Here is a 27,978-nt window from a genome sequence, read left to right as displayed (position 1 = left end):
GTCCCCTGCATCGGCAGGCGGACTCTCAACCACTGCGCCACCAGGGAAGCCCCACAAAGTTGTTTTTGAAAATTTATCAGTACAATGAAATTGGAAAAGTCTTGGTTGCTTAGATAAGACACCAAAAGCACAAGAGAAAAAGGAAAATTAGATGATATCGGGCTTCATTAAAGTTAAAAATTTTGGGACTTCCCTGGTGGCACAGTGGTTAAGAATCTGCCTGTCAGTGCGCAGGGGACATGGGTTTGAGCCCCTGTCTGGGAAGATCCCACATGCCACAGAGCAGCTAAGCCCATGCACCACAACTACTGAGCCTGTGCTCTAGAGCCTGCGAGCCACAACTACTGAGCCCGTGTGCCACAACTACTGAAGCCCATGCACCTAGAGCCCGTGCTCTGCAACAAGAGAAGCCACTGCAATGAGAAGCCCGCGCACCACAACAAAGAGTAGCCCCCACTCGCCGCAACTAGAGGAAGCCTGCGCGCAGCAACCAAGACCCAACACAGCCCAAAATAAATAAATAAATTAATTAATTAAAAAAGTTTAAAATTTTGCTTCAGTTGAAACCATCAGGAAAGTAAAAACACAACCTATGGGGTCCTCCCAAAAGAATGGGAGAAAATAATTGCAAATTATATATGATAAGTGTCTGGTATCCAGGATATATTTTTATAAAAACCTCTTACTACTCAATAATAAGAAGACAACCCAATTAAAAATGAGCAAAGGATTTGAATAGGTATTTCTCCAAAGAAGGTATACCATAGGCCAATAATAAGAACATGGAAAGGTGCTCAATATCACAAATTATCAGGGAAATGCAGATCAGAAGCACAATGAGGGAGCACTTCACACTCACTAAAATGACTATATTTTTTTAATGGACAAAAACAATTATTGGTGTGAATGTGGAATAATTATAACATTTATACACTGCTGGTGGGAATGTTAAATGGTACAACCACTTTGGAAGACAGTTTGGCAGTTCCTCTAAAGGTTAAACATAGAGATACCATATGACCCAGCAATTCCACTCCTAGGTGTATACTCAAGAGAACTGAAAACATGTGTCCACATAAAAACTCGTGCATGAATGTTTATAGCACCACTATTTACAACAGCCAAAATATGGAAACAGCCCATATGTCCATCAGTTGATGAACAGATAAGCAAAATGTGGTATATCCACACTAAAGAATATTATTTGGCCATAAAAATGAATGTAGTGCTGATGCATGTTACAACATTAATGAACCCTGAAAACATTATGCCAATTGAAGAAAATCAGCCACAAAAGAACACATATTGTATCATTCCATTTACATGAAATGTCCCAAATAGGCAAATATATAGATACAGAAAGTAGAATAGTGTTTGCCTGGGTGTTGGGGTGAGGTGGCACTGGAGGGAATAGAGAATGACTATTAAAGGGTACCAGGTTTCTTTTTGTGGTGAGGAAAATGTTCTAAAACTGATAAAGAACTTTGTGTATACACTAAAACCCATTGAGTGTGTACTTTATTTTTTATTTATTATTATTATTTTTTTTTTTTTGCGGTACGAGGGCCTCTCACTGCTGTGGCCTCTCCCGCTGCGGAGCACAGGCTCCGGACGCGCAGGCTCAGCGGCCATGGCTCACGGGCCCAGCTGCTCCGCGGCATGTGGGATACTCCCGGACCGGGGCATGAACCCGTGCCTCCTGCATCGGCAGGCGGACTCTCAACCACTGCGCCACCAGGGAAGCCCTGTGTACTTTATTTTTAATAAATATTTATTTATTTATTTTTGGCTGCATCGTTGTCTTTTTTTAAATCACAACTCTTGACTGCACGTCTTTATTTTGTTCTGATTTTAATTGGAGTGTTTTTTTTTAGAGACAATTTCTAGAGCAGTTTAAGTTCACAGCAAAATTAAGCAGAAGATACAGAGGTTTCCCATACACATGCTGCCCCTACTCGTGCACAGCCTTCCTAGCTATCAAAGTCCCCACCAAAGTAGTGCGTTTATTACAACTGATGAGCCTGCATTGACATGTCATTATCACCCAAAGTCCACTGTTTACATTAGAGTTCACTCTTAGTGTTGTATGTTCTAAGGGTTTGGAAAAATGTATAATGGCATGTATCCATCTATACTATCATACAGAGTACCTTCACTGCCCTAGAACTCCTCTGTGCTCCACCTATTCATCCCTCCCTTTCCCCTAACCCTTGCCAACCGCTGATCTCTTTACGGACTCTGTAGTTTTGCCTTTTCCACAGTGTCATATAATTGGAATCCAATAGTATGTAGCCTTTTCAGATTGGCTTCTTTCAGTTAGTAATATGCAATTAAGATTACTCCATGTCTTTTCATAGCTTGATAGCTCATTTCTTTGTAACTTTGAACACTATTCCATTGTCTGGATGTTCCACAGTTTATTTATCTATTCACCTACTCAAGGACGTCTTGGTTGCTTCCAAGTTTTGTCAATTATGAATAAAATACCATCAGGTGTTTTCCTTGAAGCGACAGACCTATTGCTTTCATTTTTGTGAAAATGTCTGCCAAATACCCATGTTGGAATAACTGAGGTTTGTCTAAAAATGGTATTCCGTGACAAAAGTGGCTTGTTCAGCTTGCAGTTCAAATAATCACACAAGTGTTTTTTTTCCTGGAAACAGCTATCATGGTACTTCAACACGCAGGAAAAATGCTTTATGCATACTTCTCATTTCATCATATTGGATATTAAAAAGACATGAACTGGTACAGCCACTTTGCAAGACAGTTTGGCAATTTCTTACAAAACTAAACATACTTTTACTATATAGTCCAGTAATTGCACTCCATGCTATTTGTCCAAAGGAGTTGAAAACTTATGTACACACAAAACCTACACATGGTTGTTTATAGCAGCTTTATTCATAATTGCATCGGATCTTAGCTGCGGCATGCAGGATCTTTCATTGCAGCACACTGGCTCTTTGTTGCAGTACACGGGCTTCTCTCTAGTTATGGTGTGTGGGCTCGGTAGTTGTGGCACGTGGGCTCTCTAGTTGTGGCGCGCGGGCTCCAGAGCACATGGGCTTTGTAGTTGTGGCACGAGGGCCTAGATGCCCTGCAGCATGTGGGATCTTAGTTCCCCAGCCAGGGATAGAACCCATGTCCCCTACATTGGAAGGCGGATTCTAAACCACTGGACCACCAGGAAAGTCCCGAGTTGTGTACTTTATTATTTTATGTATTTATTTATTTTTAATGTCATAGGTATTTTTAAAATTTATTTTATTTATTTATTTTGGGCTGTGTTTGGTCTTCGTTGCTGTGTGCGGGCTTTTCTCTAGTTGCAGTGAGTGGGGGCCACTCTTCATTGTGGTGTGTGGGCTTCTCATTGCAGTGGCTTCTCTTGTGGCAGAGCACAGGTTCTAGGTGCATGGGCTTCAGTAGTTGTGGCTCGCTGGCTTAGTTGCTCCACAGCATGTGGGATCTTCCCAGACCAGGGCTCAAACCCATGACCCCTGCATTGGCAGGCAGATTCTTAACCACTGTGCCGTCAGGGAAGCCCTCCGAGTTGTGTACTTTAAATGGGTGAATTGTATGGTATGTTTATTATAGCTCATTAAAGCTGTTACCCCCCAAAAAGTCTTGCAACAGATTTTTGTTTACCTAAAATGATATTTGTAGCCTGAAAAATGGGTAAGATTTCTGAAGGAGAGAACGTAGGAAAAGGAGTAGTTTTATAGAAGGTGAACCTTAGGAAAGCCTCACAGTAAGGGGCTAGGAAGATAAGAAGAACACCTTAAAGTAGGTAAAATACCCAGTAGATTGGCAAAAACTTAGAAGTCCGATAATTCCAAGGGTTGACAAGGATGTGGAACACTGGGAATTCTCATCCACAGCTGATGTTAGTGTATAGTGGATACCACTTTGGAATTGCAAGCATGAGTCCTCCTGCTTTGTTCTATTTCAAGATTTTTTTGGCATCCCTTGCACTTTCATATGAATTTTCAGTCAGCCTGTCAATTTCTACAAAGAAACCAGCTGGAAATTTGATTGCATTAAATCTTTAGATCAATTGGGGGATTACTGCTATCTGAACAATATTAAGTTTTCCAATCAGGAATATGGGATGTGTTTTTATTTATTTAGGTCTTGTTTAATTTCTTTCAATAATGTTTTGTAGTTTTCAGTATAGAAGTCTTGCCCTTATTTTTAAAATGTATTCCTATGTATTTTATTCTTTTTGATGCTATTATAAATGGAATTATTTTCTTAACTTCTCTTTTGGATTGTTCATTGCTAATATGTGGAATATGTCTTGAGCCCAAGAGATATTCCAACATGCCTGTTAGGAAAGGTGGTAATGCAATAAGTTATAATTATAATTCAATCTTAGTTTATTCTTTGTATTGATATTATCTTTATTTGCAAATGCTCTTAATACCAGTAGTTACTTTTTCCCTAACTTTCCATTCTTCAGGCATCTCACCCATGAATCGCTGTAGTTTTTTGCAGAGCTTGGAGGTAATGAGTACAATGTTCATGTAGAGGTTAATTGACATTGTAGAGAGAAAAATTCTACTCTGTGAACCTAGACTGCCCTTTTAATCATAGACTACTGTTTAAAGATTTACACTGTCAGGCAAAAGTGGAAGCAGGTCCAACTAGCAAGGACTTGGAAAAACCATTCAGAGTACATTGTTATTAATAGTAAATATGATAGGTGTATCCTATAGGAAAGACAATATGTTTTCTATTTCATTCAGCCATTGTTTGCAAAGGACCTTCGTTGTTATTAAAGTCTCAAAAGAAAACAAACCTAATTGATGTTTGGGGTTTTGCTTACCAAGACAAGAATATGGTCTTAACGTTCTCATAGTTTAAGTATTGACCTTGCCATTAAATGCTTGCCACTCAATAGAAATGTTTATCTGTTCTTTTCCTTTTACTATTTCATTTAGATTGAATAAAATATCAGAAAATATCCTCAGGAATAGACCAGATGTTATGATTTGATTTTTTATAATTTTGATTTCCTTTGATCATGATACATCTTTCTGTGGTTGAATAGAACAGGCAATTACTTGAAAATTGTCTTTTACATTTCACAGTGTTAATATCATTGTGATTTCTTTGTTTTAAATAGGAACATTTAACTCCATCTGGGCTTTTCTTAAAGATGAAAATCCTCTTGAAGTATGAAACAGCGAATGAAGAAGTTTTTGGAGGTAAGTAACATCTCTGTGTGTGAAGAGTACACAATTTTGAAATATTAACACCAATTTGTTGAATGTAAGATCTTTTGTAGTATACTAGCATAGGTATAATTTGATGGTGACTGAGAAGGAAATTGAGCACATAAGATTGTCAGGAAGAAAAGGAGAAGGAAGAGAAAATAGTAGCAAATTTAATAAGTAGTAAAAAAGAGCTGAATAAAAGCTATCAGTTTTCCTTTAGTCTAGCAGAAAATTGCAGCTGCCCAACCTGCCCACCATGAAGAAAGATAACCTACTGATAGAAAAAGCCTTTGTAATGCTGTGCCTTTTATAATTACTTGTATAAATATTGCTATTTGTTTTTCAAAATTCTCAAGGGACTAAAATGTACACATCACAACATAAACATCCTGATACACAGCTGTGGGTCATTTGGCAAGTGACTTAACTTTTCTGTGCTTCAGTTTCTTCATCTTTAAAAGAAATGTAATATTAATGTCTACCTCACTGTGTTGTTTTGAGAATCCTATGAGAAAAAGTATGTAAAGCATTTAGTTCCATGCCTGGTACATAGTTAGTGTGTAATAAATATTACCTATTATTGAAGTTATTATTATTGTTGTTCTTACTACTATATAGATGAATTAAGTTAGGCATAATATCTCTATGCACACTGGCCCCTTAACAGTATTTCAATTATGTTTAGTCATAAAAATAATTTACTCTAAATTTTTTTAATGTATACATGCTTTATTTTTTTTACTGCATAAAATTTTAATTGTATTATCGAGCTGCATTATTTTTACTATATAAAATTATATGTTAGTATAATAACTGATTATCCAATAAATAATAACAATTTGTAATAAGTAGGACAGTAATCAGATTTGGAAGTTGCTCTAAATTTAGTGCCAATTTAGTACTGCTGAAACTTTCTGTGACTTCTAGAATATTAGCCAATCACTAAGAGACCTCAGAAGCTGAAATATATAGAGGATTCTGCATCTCTAGGTAACAGTATCAGCTCAGACATACACAGGTTGAAATTTATTAGGAGCCAGAAAGACAACTCCTCTTTTTTGTGCAGTACAGGAATAAACACACCAATTAAAGGAATAGTCTTACTCAAGCTAATATAATATGGGAAGATCAGAGAGATTATTGGAGTCACCTAGTTTGAAGTTGATTAATTTTGGACTAGAATTCCCCATTACAGTTTTTTATCAAAATGTAGAAAAGAAACAGTTTAAAATAAAATTATTCTTATTTCCAGATTGTTTTTACTTTCTAGATGCTCGTGATAGAGTTGCAACATCAGATTACAAACTAGGAAACTTCATGAATTTAAATTTTCTATAGTTTAAAATAATAAAATTATATTTCACTTTGTATTAAAAGTATATATGGGGACTTCCCTGGTGGCGCAGTGGTTAAGAATCCACTTGCCAATGCAGGGGACATGGATTCAAGCCCTGGTCTGGGAAGATCCCACATGCCATGGAGTAACTAAGCCCGTGTGCCACAACTACTGAGCCTGCGCTCTAGAGCCTGTGAGCCACAACTACTGAAGCCCACGTGCCTAGAGCCCGTGCTCTGCAACAAGAGAGGCCACCGCAATGACAAGCCCGTGCACTGCAACGAGTAGTCCCCACTCGCCACAACTAGAGAAAGCCCGTGCACAACAACAAAGACCCAACATAGCCAAAAATAAAAAAATAAAATAAATACATTTATTTTTTTTTTTTAAAAAAAGAATGGTCACCCTAACTGCTGTTTTTCATTAGAACTTCACTGGTATATTTTTATAGTAGGAAAAGTAGAAATTAAAAATATATGTAATTTTTTTATTATGAAAAGGTAGCACATACCCATTAAGGAAGTTTTTGGAAAATACTAAAAATATCCATTGTCCACCATCCACTGGAATATCAGCTCCTTGGCAGCAGAGATTTTTGTGTGTTTTGTCCACTGCCGGATTCCCAGCACCAAGCACAGTTCCTGGCACAGAGAATACACTCATTAGTTATTTTTCGAATAAATAATCTAAATACAATCACTTTTAGAAATTTTATGATTTATTTTCAGTATTTTTCTATATTAATTTGCTTGTTTTACAGAATTGTGACTATATAGTACAGACAGCCTTTGTTTTCCAATTTTGTTTTTTTTTACTAATCTTATAACCATTTTTCATGTTGGTGCATATTCATTTTTTAAATGAAAAACAGTTTTATTTCATACTTAACAGTTTTAATGGTTGCAGAGTAATTTATCACTCCCCTACAGTGGACACTCAGTATATGTCCTTTTTATTGTTGTTATAATTTATATTGTTTTTAATATCCTGTTCATTACATTTCCCCACATTTATTTCAGATGAATTTTCAGAAGTACAATTTCTGAGGTAAAGGGAATAATAATAGTAGCAACTTTCATTTACTGAATACTTACTACGTGCTAGGTCCTTTGCTATGTAATTTACATACATTATCTCATGTAACTCTCTCATCAGCCTTGAGAGACTGGTGATTTGTTCCCCACTTTACAGATGACAAAACTAAGGTGCAGAAAAACTAAGTAACTTGCCTATGTCCATGAAAGTGGAAAGTGGTTTCAAATATGGATCTGTCTGACTTCAGATCCCAAGCTTTTATCCACTGTATTCTTAGCAGATAGTAGTCAAATTGCTTTTCAAAAAGCTACTTTGCCTGTTTTACTGCACTCTCTCTAGCATTGGATATTATTACTATATAAAAAGACTTTGATAAATTGTTAGGCAAGACATGGTATATGGCAAACATTTAGAAAGTAGATTCTGAACAGAGGAAAATTATTGAAAATAGCTAAGGTTCCTAAAAAGTGAAACTAATGTGATTATTTCCTTTGTTCTATTTGTTAGCTGTCATGGAAATACTACATCATGACATGTCTTTAGACTTCTGTCTGAACATTGCTAAACTGCTGATGGGTCATGAAAGGTATAGAAGAAATGATTTTCTTTTCTTTAAAGACTAACATTTTTCTAAGGTTTCCATTAACATATATTGAATTATGTCTATCTGTCTATATCTATCTATCTCCCTCCATCCATATTCACAGAGCACAATGTTTGGCCATTGTGCTAATCAAATTAGAAGGTGGAACTGCTTGCTTAAATGATTAAAACAATCTATAGTCAAGTCAATTTTAAAATTTATATTAAAATTTTTTAAAATAAATCAAATGAGAAAGGAGTAAGGTAGGGTTTTATAAAACAGGAGTTGACTAGGTTAACTTGCAGGCCAGTGGCATGTGGAACAGGAAGGCATGTGCAAGTGTAGTTCTGCAAATGATATACCTCTCTGGCTCTATCTTCATGGGATCATTAGTGTCAAAAGGGACCTTAATGTACTTGCAGACCTCTTAGTGGTTTTCAGACTTCAGTGTTCATCAAAGTTACTGGGAATCATTTGAAAAGATGCTCAACATCGTTAGCCGTCAGGGAAATGCAAATCAAAACCACAATGAGAAACTGCTTCACACTACTAGGATGGCTGTAATCAAAACAATAGATAATAACAAATTGACAAGCATGTGGAAAAATTGTAACCCTCATACACTGCTGGTGGGAATGTAAAATGGTGCAGCCACTTTGGAAACAGCCTGTTAGTTCCTCAGTAAGTTAAATAGAGTTACCATATGACCCAGCAATTCCACTCCTAAGTTAAACAGGAAACGTGTCCATACAAACATGTGTATACAAATGTTCATAACAGCATTATTTTTAATAATCAAATGTGGAAACAACCAAAATGTCTATCAGCTGATGAAAAGATAAACAAAATGTAGTATACTCATTTGGCAATAAAAAGAAACAGAGTACTGATACATGTTATAACATGGATGAACCTTAAAAACATGCTAAGTGAAAGAAGCCAGTCACAAAGACCACATATTGTATCATTCCATTTATATGATATTTCCAGAACAGGCACATTTATAGAAACAGTTAATAGATTTGTGGTTGCCTAGGGCTATGAGAATTGGGGGGATATGGGGAGTAACTACTAATGGGCATGGGGTCTCTTTTTGGTATAATGAAAATGTTCTAAAATTGTATGATGGTTGCACAACTCTGGGAATATACTAAAAACCATTGAATCATATACTTTAAATGGATGAATTGTATGTGAATTATACCTCAGTAAAGCTTATTAAAAAATAATCACTAGGGAATGTGGTAAAAACAGAGAGATCAGGCCCTAACCTTACTCCAACAAGCCCAGACCTCTGTATTCTATATTAGTCCTCCAGGTGGTTCTGAGAACCACTGCTTTGTTTAATTTTTTAATTTTTTAAATTGAAGTATAGTTGGTTTACAATATTATATTAGTGTCAGGTGTACAACATAGTGATTCAATATTTTTATAGATTATACTCCATTTAAAGTTATTATAAAATACTGACTATATTCCCTGTTGTGTACAATATATTCTTGTAGCTTATTTATTTCATACATAGTAGTTCATGCCTCTTAATCCCCTACCCCTATTTGCCACTACCCCCTTCCCTCTCCTCATTGGTAACCACTACTCTGTTTTCTATATATGTGAGTCTATTTATGTTTGGTTACATTCATTCATTTTAGTTTTTAGATTCCACATATAAGTGATAACATACAGTATTTGTCTTTCTATGTCTGACCTATTTCACTAAGCATAATACCCTCTAAGTCCATCCATGTTGTTGCAATGGCAAGATTTCATTCTTTTTTATGGCTGAGTAACATTCCATTTTATATATATATATACCACATCTTCTTTATCCATTTATCTGTTGATGGGTTGCTTCTGTATCTTGGCAGTTGTAAATAATGCTGCTGTGAACATTGGGGTGCATGTATCTTTTCGAATTAGTGTTTTTGTTTGTTTTGAATATATACCTAGGAGTGGAATTGCTGGATCATATGGTAGTTCTATTTTTAGTTTTTTGAGGAACCTCCGTACTGTTTTTCACAGTGGCTGCACCAATTTACATTCCCACCAACAGTGCAAGAGGGTTCCCTTTTCTCGGCATCCTCACCAACATTTGTTATTTGTGGTCTTTTTGATCATAGCCATTCTGACAGGTGTGAGGTGACATCTCAGTGTGGTTTTGATTTGCATTTCTCTGATGATTAGTGATGTTGAGCATCTTTCAGGTGCCTGTTGGCCATCTGTATGTCTTCTTTGGAAAAATGTCTATTCAGGTCCTCTGCCCTTTTTTTAATCAGGTTGTTTGTTTTCTTGATATTGAGTTGTATGAGCTGTTGATATATTTTGCATCTTAACCCCTTTTGGTCATATCATTTGCGAATATTTTCTCCTGTTCAGTAGGTTATCTTTTCATTTTGTTGATGGTTTCCTTTGCTGTGCAAGAGCTTTTACTTAATTTGGTCCCATTTGTTTATTTTTGCTTCTGTTTCCTTTGCCTTAGGAGACAGATCCATAAAAATAACTGCTACTATTTATGTCAAAGAGTGTTCTGCCTATATTTTCTTCTAGGAATTTTATAATTCCCAGTCTTACATTTAGGTCTTTAATCCATGTTGAATTTATTTTTGTATATTGTCTGAGAAAATGTTCTAATTCCATTCTTTTACATGTAGCTATCCAGTTTTCCCAGCACCAGTTGTTGAAGAGACTGTCTTTTCTCCGTTGTATATTTTTGCCTCCTTTGTTGTAGATTAATTGACCATAGGTGTGTGGGTTTATTTCTGGGCTCTCTATTCTGTTGCATTGATCTGTGTGTCTGTGTTTGTGCCAGTACCATACTGTTTTGATAACTGTAGCTTTGTAGTATAGCCTGAAGTCAAGGCGTGTGATACCTCCAACTTTATTCTCTTTTCTCAAGATTGTTTTGACTGTTTGCAGTCTTTTGTGGTTCCATATAAATTTTAGGATTTTTTTGTTCCAGTTCTGTGAAAAATGTCATGGGTATTTTGATAGGGATTGTATTAAATCTGTAGATTGTATTAAATCTGTAGATTGCTTTGGGCAGTATGGTGTTCTTATCACTTTAGGAAATTACGAGGGCTGTAGAAGCTCAGTTCTAAGAATCGGGGGCAGAGACCAACATATATTTTCTGTTATCTCATACATACTTCATAAGCTGTTAAGTTTCAACCGGATTGTTAACAGCCTATTTTTTTTCAGTTCTGATTTTTGTGAACTTTGATTCTGTCATGCAGTATATTAACTACTCTTCCCAGTTTATGTCATCCTCAGATTTCATAGGCATGCCCACCTGTCTTCATTTAATTCAGATTAGCAAACTTTTTCTTAAAGGACAAGATAGTATATATTTTAGATTTGCAGGCCACACAGTTTCTGTCACAACTCCTCAACTCTGCCATTATAGTGCAAAAGCAGCCATAGACAATATATAAACAAATGTGGGTGGCTGTGTCCCAATAAAACTCTCCCAGTTTTTTTAATTGTGGTAAAATACACATAACTTACTATACTAATCATAAAGTGTACACTTCATTGGTAACAAGTACATTCATATTCTGCAAACATCACCACAGTCCATCTCCAGAACTCTTTTCATCTTGCAAAACTGAAACTCTTTACCCATTAAACAATAAACTCTCTGTTCCCCACTTCTCCCAGTCCTTGGCAACCACCATTCTACTTTTCATCTCTATGAATCTGACTACTCTAGGTGCGTTATTTAAGTGGAATCATGTAGTGTTTGTCTTTTTGTGACTGACTCATTTCAGTTAACATAATGTCCTCAAGTTTCACCCATGTTGTAGCATGTGTCAGAATTTTGTTCCTTTTTAAGGCTTAAGAATATTCCATTGTATGTATATACTACATTTTGCTTATCCATTTATTTACTGATGGAAGATAAAACTTCCATGTTTTAGCTATTATGACTAATGCTGCTGTGAATGTGGGTGTAAAAATATTTCTTTGAGAACATGTTTTCGATTCTTTTGGTTATATGCCCAGAAGTGGAACTGCTGGATAATGTGATTCTATTTTTAAGTTTTTGAGGAACTGTCATACTGTTTTCACAGTGGATGTACCATTCTGCATTCCCACCAACACTACACAAGAGTTCCAATTTCTCTACGTTCTCATCAACTTTGAAAATATATATATATATTAGTAGTCATCCTAATGAGTGTGAGGTGGTATCATGTAGTTTTGATTTGCATTTCCTTAATGACTAGTGATGTTGACCATCTTTTCATGTCATTTTTGGCCATTTTGTATATCTTCTTTGGAGAAATGTCTGCTTTAGTCCTCTGCCTATTTTTTAATCAAGTCGTTTGGTTTTTAATGTTGACTTTTAGGAGTCCTCTGTGTATTCTGGATATCAATCCCTTATCATATAAATCATTTGCAAATATTTTCTTCCATTCTGTGGGTTTCCTTTTTACTCTGTTGATAGTGCCTTCTGATGCAAAATGCTTAAAATTTTTCGTAAAATCCAATTTGGGGTTTTTTTTGTTTGTTTGTTTCCTGTTCTTTTGGTGTCATATCTAAGAAATCATTAACAAATCCAATGACATGAAGATTTTCCCCTTTGTTTTCTTCTAGGAGTTTTATAGTTTTAGGTCTTACATTTAGGTCATGAATCCACTTTGAGTTAAATTTTGTACATGGTGTAAAGTAAGGGTCCAACGTCATTCTTTTGCATGTGATACTGGTTTTCTCAGCATCATTTGTTGAGAAGACTATCTTTTCCCCATTGAATGGTCTTGGCACTCTTGTCAAAAATCATTTGAATATATATGTGAGTTTATTTCTGTGTATTCTGTTCTCTTCCATTGCTTTTTTTTTTTTTTTTTTTTTTGTGGTATGCGGGCCTCCCTCTGCTGTGGCCTCTCCCGTTGCGGAGGACAGGCTCCGGACGCGCAGGCTCAGCGGCCATGGCTCACGGGCCCAGCCGCTCCGCGGCATGTGGGATCCTCCCAGACCGGGGCGCGAACCCAGTTCCCCTGCATCGGCAGGTGGACGCACAACCGCTGCGCCACCAGGGAAGCCCATTCCATTGCTTTTTTTTAAACTGTTATTTTGTAGTAAGTTTTGAAATCAGTTAATATGAGTTCTCCAGCTTTGTTCTTCTTTTTCAGAATCATTTTGACTCTTCAGAATTCCTTCAGATTGCATATGAATTTTAGGATGAATTTTTCTGTTTCTTCAAAAAAAGATCATTGGGATTTTGATAGGGGCTTCATGTAATCTTTAGATCACTTTGGATAGTATTGGCATCTTAACAATACTGTCTTCCAATTCATGAACATGGAATTTCTTTCCATTTATTTATGTGTCCTCTAATTTTGTTTAGAAATGTCTTGCAGATTTTATCATACAAGTCCTTCACTTCCTTCATTACGTTAATGCTTAAGTATTTTTTAAGCTATTGTATATGAGATTGTTTTCTTAATTTTCTTTTCAGATTGTTTATTGTCTGTATATAGAAATGCAACTGATTTTTGCATGTTGACTTTGTGTCCTGCTACTTTGTTGAATTCATTTATTAGTTTTAATAGGTTTTTTTGTGGGATCTTTAGGGTTTTTTACATATAAGATCATAATCATCTATGAACAAAGATAATTTTACTTCTTCCCTTCCAATTTGAATGGATGGCTTTTATTTCTTTTCCTTGCTTAATTTCTCTGGCTAGGATGTCCAATACTATGTTGAAAAAAAGTGACTAAAGCAGGCCTCCTTGCCTTGTTCCTGATCTTAGAGGAAAAAGTTTCAGCCTTTCACCATTGAGTATGATGTTCACTATGGGTTTTTCCAATATGGCTTTTTTAAAAAAATTAATTTTGTTTCTTCCTTCCTTCCGTCCTTCCTTCCTCCCTCCCTCCCTCCTTCCTTCCTTCCCTCTCTCTCTTTCTTGGCTGCATTGGGTCTTAGTTGCAGCATGCAGGATCTGCATTGAGGCATGCAAGATCTTTTTGTTGCAGCACATGGGCACTTTGTTGTGGCTTTCAGGGCTTCTCTCTAGTTGTGGGGTGCGGGTTTTTCTGTCTCTAGTGCGGGCTCCAGAGCTCAAGGGCTCTGTAGTTTGTGGCACATGGGCTCTCTCATTGAGGCGTGTGAGCTCAGTAGTTGTGGCACGTGGGCTTAGTTGCCCTGTGGCATGTGGGATCTGAGTTCACTGACCAGGGGTCGAACCCGTGTCCCCTGCATTGGAAGGTGGATTCTTTACCACTGGACCACCAGGGAAGTCCCACATATGGCTTTTATTATGTTGAGGTAGTTTCCTACCCTTAGCTTGTTGAGTGTGTTTATTATGAAAGGGTGTTGAATTTTTCAGATGATTCTTCTGCATTTGTTGAGATGATCATGTGATTTTTATCTTTCATCCTGTTAATGTGGTGTATAACATTTACTGATTTTTATATTTTGAACCATCTTTACATCCCAGGAATAAGTCCCACTTGGTCATGTGTATGATCTTTTTAATATGCTGTTGAATTTGGTTTGGTAGTATTTTGTTGAGGATTTTTACACTATATTCATCAGTGATATTGGCCTGTTGTTTTCTTTTCTCATAGAGTCTTTTTCTGTTTTTGTATCAGGGTAATGCTGGCATCATAAAATAAATATGGAAGTGTTCCCTCCTCTTCAATTTTTTGGAAGGGTTTGAGAAGAATTGCCATTAATTCTTCTTTAAATATTTGGTAGAATTTATCAGTGAAGCCATCAGATCCTGGGCTTTTCTGTGTTAGAAGGTTTTTGATTACTGCTTCAGTCTCTTTACTAGTTATACATCTGTCAGATTTTCTATTTCTTCGTGATTCAGGCTTGGTACATGATATATTTCTAGGAATTCATGCATTTATTTCTCCTAGGTTATCTAATTTATTAGTGTATAAGTTTTAGTAGTAGTCTTTTATAATCCTTTTGATTTCTGTGGCATCAGTCCTAATGTCTCCTCTTTCATCTCTGATTTTATTTATTTGAGTCTTCTCGTTTTTTTTTCTTAGTTAACTATCTAGCTAAAGGTTTGTCAGTTTTATCACTTAAAAAAACCAACTCTTAGTTTCATTGAGTATTTTATTGTTTTTTTCTGGCCTCTATTTCATTTACTTCTGCTCTAATTTTATTATTTCCTCCCTTCTGCTAGCTTTTGGTTTAGTTCTTTTCCTAATTCCCTAAGTTCTAAAGTTAGGTTGTTGATTTGAGACTTTTCTTGTTTTAATGTAAGCTTTTATAGTTATAAATTTCTCCCATAGCGCTGCTTTTTCTGTGTCCCATAAGTTTTGGTATGTTGTGTTTTCATTTTTATTCTTCCCTAAGTATTTTCTAATCTCCCTTGTGATTTCTTCTTTGATTCATTGGTTGCTTAAGGCTTGTTTAATTTCTACAGATTCTGAGTTTTCCAGACTTCAAGACTGAGAAACTTATCCCCCCAATACTACATTCAAAAGGAATTTATCACATAAGAGTGAGTTTGCATATCAGTGGACCTATGACCTGGGTATGACCACAGATGTGTTGCATAGGGATGCATTAATTGCCAACATTTAACAATTTCACATAAAAATTTGGATTTTTGAGTCCTCTTGAAAAAATTGAAAAACATCTGGAAACACTTGGTCAGTATTCCCACTAAGCAATAATCAGTTGGAACCAAGTGGCAGTTGTTACCTTCAGACGTGGGACGTGTATTCTCCAGTTTGACATAGTCCCCACAATGCCTTATTTTCTCCCATATCCTGTGTGTCAAGTTGTCATTTATCATCTTCTTTGTGTCATTATTCTTATAGCAGATATAAGAGGAAAATAAATGTTCATGGCATCCACATCTCTATCAAAAGTGAGGCAATGAAAGCTAGACTGAAAGGAAATTAAAAAAAATATTCCTGTGTTTAATATGCAAAAAAGTGTGTTGGTATCAAATGAGTACAACTTAATATCTCATTATGAAATGAAATAAAGTAGAAACTGTGGCTAGTATACACAAAAGCAATGTAATGAAAACATGTATACACTACCAAACATAGGGTGGATAGCTAGTGGGAAGCAGCCGCATGGCACAGGGAGATCAGCTAGGCTAGGTGGTTTGTGACCACCTAGAGGGGTGGGATAGGGAGGGTGAGAGGGAGGGAGACGAAAGAGGGAAGAGATATGGGAACATATGTATATGTATAACTGATTCACTTTGTTGTAAAGCAGAAACTAACACACCATTGTAAAGCAATTATACTCCAATAAAGATGTTTAAAAAAACTATTAATAAAAAAAACTTATCAAATTCAATAACAGGATGGAAATTTCAACCAGGTTTATTTTGGAAAGTTAATAAAATAAGCTATCCTGTTGTGAAATGCAGTTATATAGTTTTATATTAAGGAAAACCAGGCGTTAAACCCTTTTAAAGATGAGAAGTTTACAAAAGTGCGTCTACTGAGTGAGTCATAAAATGTATTCTTAAGTTTCAAGTGTAAATCTAACCAGAAATGCTGTTGTTTGGCATGTTGAAAGTATGACTGATAATTTATTAGGTTGCTTTAAAAGAGTTATTTGTGGTGTTTCTGTTGCATGGACATATGTAATACTGCACAGTAAAGCATATTTACTTGTGTCAATGAAAATTTTGATAAGACAGAACTTTTGAACATAGTACCTGTGTCGTATAAGTTTAATGTAGATTGATCAAAAAAATTTGTGTGTGACTACAGGAGATATTTCTGTAAAGGTTAGTTATTAGGATAAATCTTGATTTGGAACTTAAATCCAAGGTGGAAGTATTTTTTAAGAATATAAGGCAAGTCTATTAATTGTATAATTTACCAGGAAACACTGTGCTATAAAGCTAAAAAAGAAACATGTGGATGTAGTAATAACACATGTATACTGGATATTCTTCTGTGGCTTCAAGAGAGATTATTGCTTTGCTGGGTGAATTTGATGCACAGTAGAGTAGTTGCCTCTACTTCTTGGAGCTTAAGGGGATTAGTTGGATGTGGTGCTGTCACATGTTGGGTTGCCCTAGAAGCGGATTTTAAAGATGGAGATTAGTGTACAGATAATTTATTAAGGGGTGGTCTCAGGATCAACACATATGAGGGAAAGGAAAGGAGGCAGGACTAGGTAAAGGGAGAAGTTGGGCTGATGTAAAGTCACCGTAAGGCTTCAGCTTTACCCCATGGGATGCTCTGAAGCTGGGATGGCCATTCAGAATTGTCCTCAGGGTGAGAAAACCAGGTCTAGCCCAGTGTTTACTAGTCATTGGATGCCAGCTGCCTTGGGAAGGGGGCATAACCTTGGATGAGGTAGCTCTCTTCAGCCTTGGTAATTCCTAAAGAGCAACCTGGAAATAAATATTTTAGTGTTGAAGGGAAAATCTGGGTGATGCAGCACAGCATTCATGACAGGTGCTAAAGAGATCTTTTTGAACTGTTGAAATAATTAAACTTATTCACGTCATCTACGGGAAAAACCTCTGCCTCAGCTCAAAGACTTGACCTCTCTGGTGAATATGACAACTCATGTAAACACTCAGTCTCTCTACAAATGCAGTAAGTAAATGAATGTAAATTTAAATGCACATGTTCATAGTGAAGTCGTTTCTTTAAACTCATTTGGCAGGGACTAATCTGACTCACTTTTCTATGCTGAAATTGATTTCCAAAGATGGAAGTGATTACCTGAACTACATACTCAAAGTTTTAGACTTGAAGATTGAATTCTTAAGAATATGTTTTCTGATTTCCAACATTATAATAGTGAAAAATATTGTTTATTTTGCCGTTCTCAATTAATATTACTAATGTGAATAAAGAACTACAAATTGACTTGCACTATAGTGTGGTACGAAATTCTAATTAGACAAATATGGAATATCATATGTAGTAGACATTTACTGCTTTTGGTCAGTCATCACTCATTCATCTACTTTCTTATTGATAACATCCAAATTTCCATTTAGGTATCTGCTTCTTCCCTATCAGTATGCGTGGACATTGACATATTGGTGTAGAAGAAAAAGTTTCAGCTTTCTATTTCCAAATCAAAAGACAATCAGTTTCAAAAGGAAAATTTGATAAATTAAGTGTTTATATTTTTAGATTTCAAATTTAAAATATAGCTTCTATTTTTTACAGGTTTGTAGTATGTTAGCATGCTTGTACAATCATTCAGTTAATAATAAAGCTTGATTACATATCTGGCAGGTTTTTGTTTAACATCTTTATTGGAATATAATTGCTTTACAATGGTGTGTTAGTTTCTGCTGTATAACAAAGTGAATCAGTTATATGTATACATACATCCCCATATCTCCTCCCTCTTGCATCTCCTTCCCACCCTACCTATCCCACTCCTCTAGGTGGGCACAAAGCACCGAGCTGCTCTACCTGTGCTGTGCGGCTGTTTCCCACTAGCTATCTATTTTACATTAGTTAGTCTATATATGTCCATGCCAATCTCTCACTTCATCCCAGCTTACCCTTCCCTTCCCCGAGTCCTCAAGTCCATTCTCTACATCTGCGTCTTTATTCCTTTCCTGCCCCTAGGATCTTCAAAACCATGTTTTGTTTGTTTTTTAAGATTCCATATATATGTGTTAGCATACGGTATTTGTTTTTCTCTTTCTGACTTACTTCACTCTGTATGACACACTCTAGGTCTATCCACCTCAATACAAATAACTCCATTTTGTTTCTTTTTATGGCTGAGTAATATTCCATTGTATATATGTACCACATCTTCTTTATCCATTTATCTGTCAATGGAGAGTTAGGTTGCTTCCATGTCCGGGCTATTGTAAATAGTGCTGCAGTGAACATTGTGGTACATGACTCTATTTGAATTATGGTTTTCTCGGGGTATATGCCCAGTAGTGGGATTGCTGGGTCGTATGGTAGTTCTATTTTTGGTTTTTTAAAGAACCTCATACTGTTCTCCATAGTGGCTGTATCAATTTACATTCCCACCAACAGTGCAAGAGGGTTCCCTTTTCTCCACACCCTCTCCAACATTTATTGTTTGTAGATTTTTGATGATGGCCATTCTATCCGGTGTGAGGTGATACCTCATTGTAGTTTTCATTTGCATTTCTCTAATGATTAGTGATGTTGAGCATCCTTTCATGCGTTTGTTGGCAATCTGTATATCTTCTTTGGAGAAATGTCTATTTAGGTCTTCTGCCCATTTATGGATCGGATTGTTTTTTTGATATTGAGGGACATGAGGGGCTTGTGTATTCTGGAGATTAATACTTTGTCAGTTCCTTCGTTTGCAAATATTTTCTCCAATTCTGAGGGCTGTCTTTTTGTCTTGTTTATGGTTTCCTTTGCTGTGCAAAAGCTTTTAAGTTTTATTAGGTCCCATTTGTTTATTTTTATTTCCATTTCTCTAGAAGGTGGATGAAAAAGGATCTTGCTGTGATTTATGTCATAGAGTGTTCTTCCTGTGTTTTCCTCTAAGAGTTTTATCGTGTCTGGCCTTACATTTAGATCTTTAATCCATTTTGAGTTTATTTTTGTGTATGGTGTTAGGAAGTATTCTAATTTCATTCTTTTACATGTAGCTGTCCAGTTTTCCCAGCACCACTTATTGAAGAGGCTGTTTTTTCTCCATTGTATATTGTTGCCTCTTTTATCAAAGATAAGGTGACCATATGTTCATGGGTTTATCTCTGGGCGTTCTGTCCTGTTCCATTGATCTATATTTCTGTTTTTTTACCAGTGCCATATTGTCTTGTTTACTGTAGCTTTGTAGTATAGTCTGAAGTCAGGGAGCCTAATTCCTCCAGCTCCATTTTTCTTTCTCAAGATTGCTTTGGCTATTCGGAGTCTTTTGTGTTTCCATACAGATTGTGAAATCTTTTGTTCTCATTCTGTGAAAAATGCCATTGGTAGTTTGATAGGGATTGCATTGAATCTGTAGATTGCTTTGGGTAGTGTAGTTATTTTCACAACGTTGATTCTTCCAATCCAAGAACGTGGTGTATCTCTCCGTCTGTTTGTATCATCTTTAATTTGTTTCATCAGTATCTTATAGTTTTCTGCATATAGGTCTTTTGTCTCCTTAGGTAGGTTTATTCCTAGGTATTTTATTCTTTTTCTTGCAATGGTAAGTGGGAGTGTTTCCTTAATTTCTCTTTCAGATTTTTCATCCTTATTGTATAGGAATGCAAGAGATTTCTGTGCATTAATCTTCTCTCCTGCTACTTTGGCAAATTGATTAATTAGCTCTATTAGTTTTCTGGTGGCATCTTTTAGGGTTCTCTATGTATAGTATCATGTCATCTGCAAACAGTGAGAGTTTTACTTCTTTTTTTCTGATTTGGATTCCTTTTATTTCTTTTTCGTCTCTGACTGCTGTGACTGAAACTTCCAAAACTTTGTTGAATTATGGTGGTGATAGTGGGCAACCTTGTCGTGTTCCTGATCTTAGTGGAAATGGTTTCAGTTTTTCACCATTGAGAAAGATGTTGGCTGTGGGTTTGTCATATACTGCCTTTATTATGTTGAGGTAAGTTCCCTCTATGCCTACTTTCTGGAGGGTTTTAATCATAAATGGGTGTTGAATTTTGTCAGAAACTTTTTCTGCCTCTATTGAGATGATCGTATGGTTTTTCTCCTTGTTTATGTGGTTTATCACATTGATTAATTTGCATATACTGAAGAATCCTTGCATTCCTGGGATAAACCCCACTTGTTCATGCTGTATGATCAGTTGGGGTTTAATGTGCTGTTGAATTCTGTTTGCTAGTATTTGTTGAGGATTTTTGCATCTATGTTCATCAGTGATATTGGTCTGTAGTTTTCTTTTTTTGTGACATCTTTGTCTGGTTTTGGTATCAGGGTGATGGTGGCCTCGTAGAATGAGTTTGGGAGTGTTCCTCCCTCTGCTATATTTTGGAAGAGTTTGAGAAGGTTAGATGTTAGCTCTTCTCTAAATGTTTGATAGAATTCTCCTGCGAAGCCATCTGGTCCTGGGCTTTTGTTTGTTGGAAGATTTTTAATCGCAGCCTCAGTTTCGTGCACCACAGTGAAGAGTAGCCCCTGCTCGCCGCAACTAGAGAAAGCCTATGCACAGCAATGAAAACCCAACACAGCCAAAAATAAATAAATTTAAACAAAAAATAAAAATGGGTATTTTAAACCTGCTAAATTTGTGGTAATTTGTTACAGCAGCAATATAAAATTAACACAGTATCTCCATTGCTTCTGTAAATGAGGGGGTGGTAAGAGGCAGGGAAGAGGTTGGAATAAATAAACTTTAAGGTTCCTTTTAGTTCTAAATTCTATGATTGCCAGATTCTCATTCAACTGCTAGTTTTTAAGCTAAAGTCTAACAATCATAAATAGGGTGACACATAGCACACACAAAAGTTCTTTAAAGGATACATATCATTACGGCAAAGCTACAGGTTTGGGGGACTCTATAATGGGAAATCATCCTGCTAGATATTGAAATTGATTGTGCAACTACAAAGCAAGTAGTTGCAACCAAAGCCAGGTTCTTCAGATGTAGCCTAAAATTAGGGTTCCGTGAAAAGCAGAGTATTCATACCTTTAAATGGAAAATGATTGTTATTATCAAACCAGAAGATCAGTGATGTCTGTATACCTACTAGCACTATAATAGTTTATAGTTCTTAGTCCATTAAGGAATCAGTTATTTACTCTACATTTCTTACACATTGCAGATTCACACAGTTCACTATATTTGGCAAATATACCCTTTGTTTTCCATGAAACTAACTCCAAGGAGCAGAAATTCTGATTCAATCTGTAAATTAATACTTAGTACATTCCTTAGAGATCTAACACTGCTTTAAATCAACCTCCAACATTCTCTATGCAAGGTGGCACTGAGTTGATAATGACATTTCTAGGTGACCTTCTCATTCACCTCTAGCAATTATGCAATACATATATTTCAAATAAGTATACAATTTGATACGTTTTGACATATAAATTATATGTCACACACATATACATATATGTATGTATGTACATACATACAATATGTTCATATGCATGTTGAGATGTTTTCATAAGTGTTTATATACACACAGATGTATGGGTATATGCACATACATATATGTATGTGTGTATACATGCATGCACAGTTATGAAGTCATCATCACGATCAGGATAATGAACATAGTTATCACCCCCACAAAGTTCCTCACAACCTTTTATAATCGCCCCTACCTTTCTTTTACCAGGCAGCTATTGATCATTCATTAATCACTTAATGTTACTATATATTAATTTGCATTTTCTTAAATTTTATATACATGGAATCAGAGTATTAATTCTTTTTAGTCTGGTTTCTTTAACTCAGCATCATTACCTGAGGTCCATCCATGTTTTTACGTCTATCAGTAGTTCATTCCTTTTTATTGCTGAGTAATCTTCTGTTGTATGATTATGCTACAATTTGTTTATCTATTCATTTTTTGAGAGACATTTTTGTTATTTCCAGTTTGGGGCTATTACAAATAAAGTTGCTGTGAACATTCATGTGCATGTCTTTGCCTGGACATATGCTTTGATTTTTCTTAGTAAATACCTAGAAGTGAAATGGCTGGTTTGGATGGTAGGTTGGCATTTAATTTTTTTTTTTTTTTGGCATTTAATTTTTTAAGAAATTGCTAAGCTGTTTTCCAAAGTAGTTGTAGCATTTTACATTTCCACCAGTATGAAAGTTTCAGTTCCTCTACATCCTGATCCACATTTAGAATGGTCAGCCATTTTAATTTTAGATGAGATTGGGCACGTTCAGGGTGGTATGGCCTAGACCAGCCTTTTTAATTTTAATGGGTGTGGAGTGGCATCTCTTTGTGGCTTTAATTTGCATTTTTTTAATGACTAATAATGTTGAGCATATTTTCATGTGCTTATTTGTCATCTGTGTTTCCTTTTTTGTGAGGTGTCTATTCAAATCTTTTGCCCATTTAAAAAGATCGGGTTGTTTTCTTAATACTGAGTTAGAAAGTTCTTTATTTTGTAAACAAGATTGCTATCAGATAGATGATTTGCAAATATTTTCTGCCAGTCTGTGGTTTGGATTTGCATTCTCTTAAAAGTTTTTGGAAGAATAGAAGTTTTTAATTTGATGATGTCCAGCTTATCAATTTTATTTCTCATGGATAATACTTTTGGTGTTATATCAAAGAATCTTTGCCTAACCCAGCTCACAAGTAATTTCTCTTATGTTTTCTGTTAGAAGTGTTGGTTCCAGGTTTTACATTTAGGTCTGTGATCCATTTGACTTGATTTTTGTATGTCTATGCATTCTTGGGATAAACCCCACTTGGTCATGATGTACTATACTTTTTTTATATTGTTGAATTTGATTTGGTAAAATATTGTTTAGAATTTTTGCATATATGTTCATGAGGGATATTGGTTAGCAGTTTTATTTTCTTGTAATTTCTGTATCTGGGTTTTGTATTAGGATACTGCTGGCCTCATAGAATAAGTTGAGAACTATAATCTCCCTTTCAATTTTCTGAAAGAATTTATACTAAATTGGTATTATTTCTTCCTTAAAGATTTGGTGGAATTAAGCAGTAAAACTTTGGGGCCTGTAAGTTTCTTTAGTGGCAATGTTTTTAACTCCATACTCAATTTCTTTAATAGATATAGCACTGTTTGGGTTATCTGTTTCTTCTTGTGTGAACTTGGGTCATTTCAGTCTTTCAAGGAATTTGTTTCATTGAAGATGTTAAATATATTGTCAGAAAGTTGTTCATAATATTCCCTTATTAAACTTTTAACATTTGTAAAAATCTGTGGTGATGTCAACTCTCTTGTTCTTGATATTGGTAATTTGTGTCTTCTCTCATTTTCCCCTGATCACTCTGGGAAAGAGATTTATAAATTTTAATGATATTCCCGAGGAACCAGATTTTGACTTCATTGATTTTTCTATTTTCTTTTTCATTGATTTTTGCTTTGATATTTATTGTGCTTACTTTGGGCTATATTTACTCTTATTCTTAGAGTTCCTTAAGGTAGAAGATGATATAGATTTCAGACCTCTCTTTTTTTCTCTAAGAATTCACTACTATTAATTTTCCATGAAGTACCACTTTAGCTGCATCCCACAAATTTTATATGTTGTTTTGTTTTTATTCAGTTCTAAATACATTCAGATTTACCCTTTGATTTACTTATATAGCCCATGGGTTATTCAGAAGTATGTTGTTTATTTTCCAAATATTTGGGCATTTTCCCAAAGATCTTTCTGTTACTAATTTCTAATTTAATTCCATGTGGTCAGAGAACATACTTCATATACTTTGAGTGTTTTTGGATTTACTAAGACTTGTGTTACAGCCCAGAATATAATCTATTTTGGTAAATGTTCAACGTACATTTGGAGAGAAGGTGTATTCTGCTGTTGTTGGGTAGATTTTTAAGTATCAGTATAGCTCTAGATTTGTTGTAGATGTTATTTATCAAGTTGAGAAGGTGGCCCTCTCTTCTACCTTGTTTTTTAAAAGATTTTTTTGATGTGGACCAGTTTTAAAGTCTTTATTGAATTTGTTACAATATCGCTTCTGTTTTATGTTTTGGTTTTTTGGCTGCGAGGCATGTGGGATCTTAACTCCCTGACCAGGGATTGAACCTGCATTGCCTGCAATGGAAGGCGAAGTCTTTTTTTTTTTTTTTTTCTGTGTGGAGGCATTATCGTTTATTTTTATTTGCTTTTTTATAATTTTCTGTACATTACATATTTCTTCCAATATATTGGCCATATGTTACTTTTATAATCAGAAAACAAAATAAAAGTTACTATAAAGGGAGGAAGAGATTAGAGCTTCATTGTGCTTCTCTTAGTGATGCAATGAGAAGATTCTAAAGAAGATAAAAGGAGCCCTGAAGCAAGATGGTGGAGTAGAAGGATGTGCTCTCACTCCCTCTTGCAAGAACACCAGAATCACAAGTAGCTGCTGGACAGTCATCGACAGGAGGACACTGGAACTCACCAAAAAAGATACCCCACATCCAAAGACAAAGGAGAAGCCACAATGAGATGGTAGGAGGGGCGCAATCACAGTAAAATCAAATCTCGTTACTGCTGGATGGGTGACTCAGAGACTGGAGAACACTTATACCACAGAAGTCCACCCACTGGAGTGAAGGTTCTGAGCCCCACGTCAGGTTTCCCAACCTCGGGGTCCGGCAACAGGAGGAGGAATTCCTAGACAATCAGACTTTGAAGCCTAGTGGGATTAGATTGCAGGACTTTGACAGGACTGGGGGAAAAAGAGACTTCACTCTTGGAGGCCACACACAAAGTAGTGTGTGCATCGGGACCCAGGGGAAGGAGCAGTGACCCCAGGGGAGACTGAAGCAGACCTACCTGCTAGTGTTAGAGGGTCTCCTGCAGAGGTGGGGGCTGGCTGTGGCTCACCGTGAGGACAAGGACACTGGCAGCAGAAGTTCCGAGAAGTACTCCTTGGAGTGACTCCTCCCAGAATCTGCCATTAGCCCCACCAGAGAGCCCAGGTAGGCTCCAGAGTTGGGTTTCCTTGGGCCAAACGACCAACAGGGAGGGAACCCAGCCCCACCCATCAGCAGTCAAGCGGATTAAAGTTTTACTGAGCTATGCCCACCAGAGCCACAGTCAGCTCTACCAACCACTAGTCCCTCCCATCAGGAAACTTGCACAAGCCTCGTAGATAGCCACATCCACCAGAGGGCAGACAGCAGAAGCAAGAAGAAGTACAATCCTGCAGCCTGTGGAACAAAAACCACATTCACAGAAAGATAGACAAGATGAAAAGGCAGAGGGCTATGTACCAGATGAAGGAACAAAGTAAAACCCCAGAAAAACAACTAAATGAAGTGGAGATAGCAACCTTCCAGAAAAAGAATTCAGAATAATGATAGTGAAGATGATGTAAGACCTTGGAAAAAGAATGAAGGCAAAGATCGAGAAGATTTAAGAAGTGTTTAACAAAGACCTAGAAGAATTAGAGAACAAACAAACAGATGAACAATACAATAACTGAAATGAAAACTACACTAGAAGGAATCAATAGCAGAATAACTGAGGCAGAAGGGCGGATAAGTGACCTGGAAGACAGAATGGTGGAATTCAGTGCTGTGGAACAGAATAAAGAAAAAAGAATGAAAAGAAATGAAGACAGCCTAACAGACCTCTGAGACAACATTAAACACAATGACATTCTCATTATAGGGGGTCCCAGAAGGAGAAGAGAGAGCGAAAGGACCCGAGAAAATATTTGAAGAGATTATAGTCGAAAACTTCTCTCATGGGAAAAGAAATAGCCACCCAAGTCCAGGAAGTGCAGCGAGTCCCATACAGGATAAATCCAAGGAGAAACATGCAGAGACACATAGTGATCAAATTGGCCAAAATGAAAGACAAAGAAAAATTATTGAAAGCAGCAAGGGAAAAACGACAAATAACATACAAGGGAACTCCCATAAGGTTAACAGCTGATTTCTCAGCAGAAACTCTACAAGCCGGAAGGGAGTGGCATGATATACTTAAAGTGATGAAAGGGATAAACCTACAACCAAGATTACTCGACCCAGCAAGGATCTCATTCAGATTCAATGGAGAAATAAAAGCTTTACAGACAAGCAAAAACTGAGAGAATTCAGCACCACCGAACCAGCTCTACAACAAATGTGAAAGGAACTTCTCTAAGTGGGAAACACGAGAAGAAAAGGACGTACAAAAACAATTAAGAAAATGGTCATAGGGATATACATATCGTTAATTACCTTAAACGTGAATGGATTAAATGCTCCAACCAAAAGACACAGGCTTGCTGAATGGATAGAAAAACAACACCCGTATATATGCTGTCTACAAGAGACCCACTTCAGACCTAGGGACACATACAGACTGACAGTGAGGGGATGGAAAGAGATATTCCATACAAATGGAAATAAAAGAAAGCTGGAGTAGCAATACTCATATCAGATAAAATAGACTTTAAAGTAAAGAATGTTACAAGAGACAAGGAAGGACACTACATAATGATCAAGGGATCAATCCAAGAAAAAGATATAACAGTTATAAATATATATGCATCCAACATAGGAGCACCTCAATACATAAGGTATTGTTAACTGCTAACAGCTATAAAAGAGGAAATTGTCAGTAACACAATAATAGTGGGGGACTTTAACACCTCACTTACACCAATGGGCAGATCATCCAAAATGAAAAGAAATAAGGAAACAGAAGCTTTAAATGACACAGTAGACCAGATAGATTTAATATTTATCGGACATTCCATCCAAAAACAGCAGATTACACTTTCAAGTGTGCACAGAACATTATCCAGGATAGATCACATCTTGGGTCACAAATCAAGACTCAGTAAATTTAAGAAAATTGAAATCATATCAAGCATCTTTTCTGACCATAATGCAACGCTATGAGATTAGAAATGAATTACATGGAAAAAAACCTTAAAAACACAAACACATGGAGGCTAAACAATACATTACTAAATAACCAAGAGATCACTGAAGAAATCAAAGAATACCTAGAGACTAATGACAATGAATACACGACGATCCAACACCTATGGGATGCAGCAAAAGTAGTTGGAAGATGGAAGTTTATAGCTATACAAGCCTACCTCAAGAAACAAGAAAAATCTGAAATAAACAATCTAACCTTACACCTAAAGGAACTAGGGAAAGAAGAACAAACAAAACCCTAAGTTAGCAGAAGGAAAGAAATCATAAAAATCAGAGCAGAAATAAATGAAATAGAAACAAAGAAAACAATAGCAAAGATCAATAAAACTAAAAGCTGGTTCTTTGAG

General features: G+C 36.2%; 1 protein-coding gene across 1 annotated transcript in view; it reads left to right on the top strand.

Moving 5' to 3' along the window:
• TEX11 (testis expressed 11) overlaps window positions 1–27,978 on the top strand; it is a 374,728-nt gene that overhangs the window by 173,882 nt on the left and 172,868 nt on the right. Inside the window, exons 12-13 of the mRNA XM_028482531.1 lie at window positions 5,129–5,210; window positions 8,098–8,176. Coding sequence (XP_028338332.1) covers window positions 5,129–5,210; window positions 8,098–8,176 — 161 coding nt within the window. The remainder of the gene's footprint in view (window positions 1–5,128; window positions 5,211–8,097; window positions 8,177–27,978) is intronic.

The sequence above is a fragment of the Physeter macrocephalus genome, chromosome 21 (assembly GCF_002837175.3).
Source record: "Physeter macrocephalus isolate SW-GA chromosome 21, ASM283717v5, whole genome shotgun sequence".
NCBI classification, from domain to species: Eukaryota; Metazoa; Chordata; class Mammalia; order Artiodactyla; family Physeteridae; genus Physeter; species Physeter macrocephalus.
This window is presented reverse-complemented; position numbering and strand designations above follow the sequence as displayed.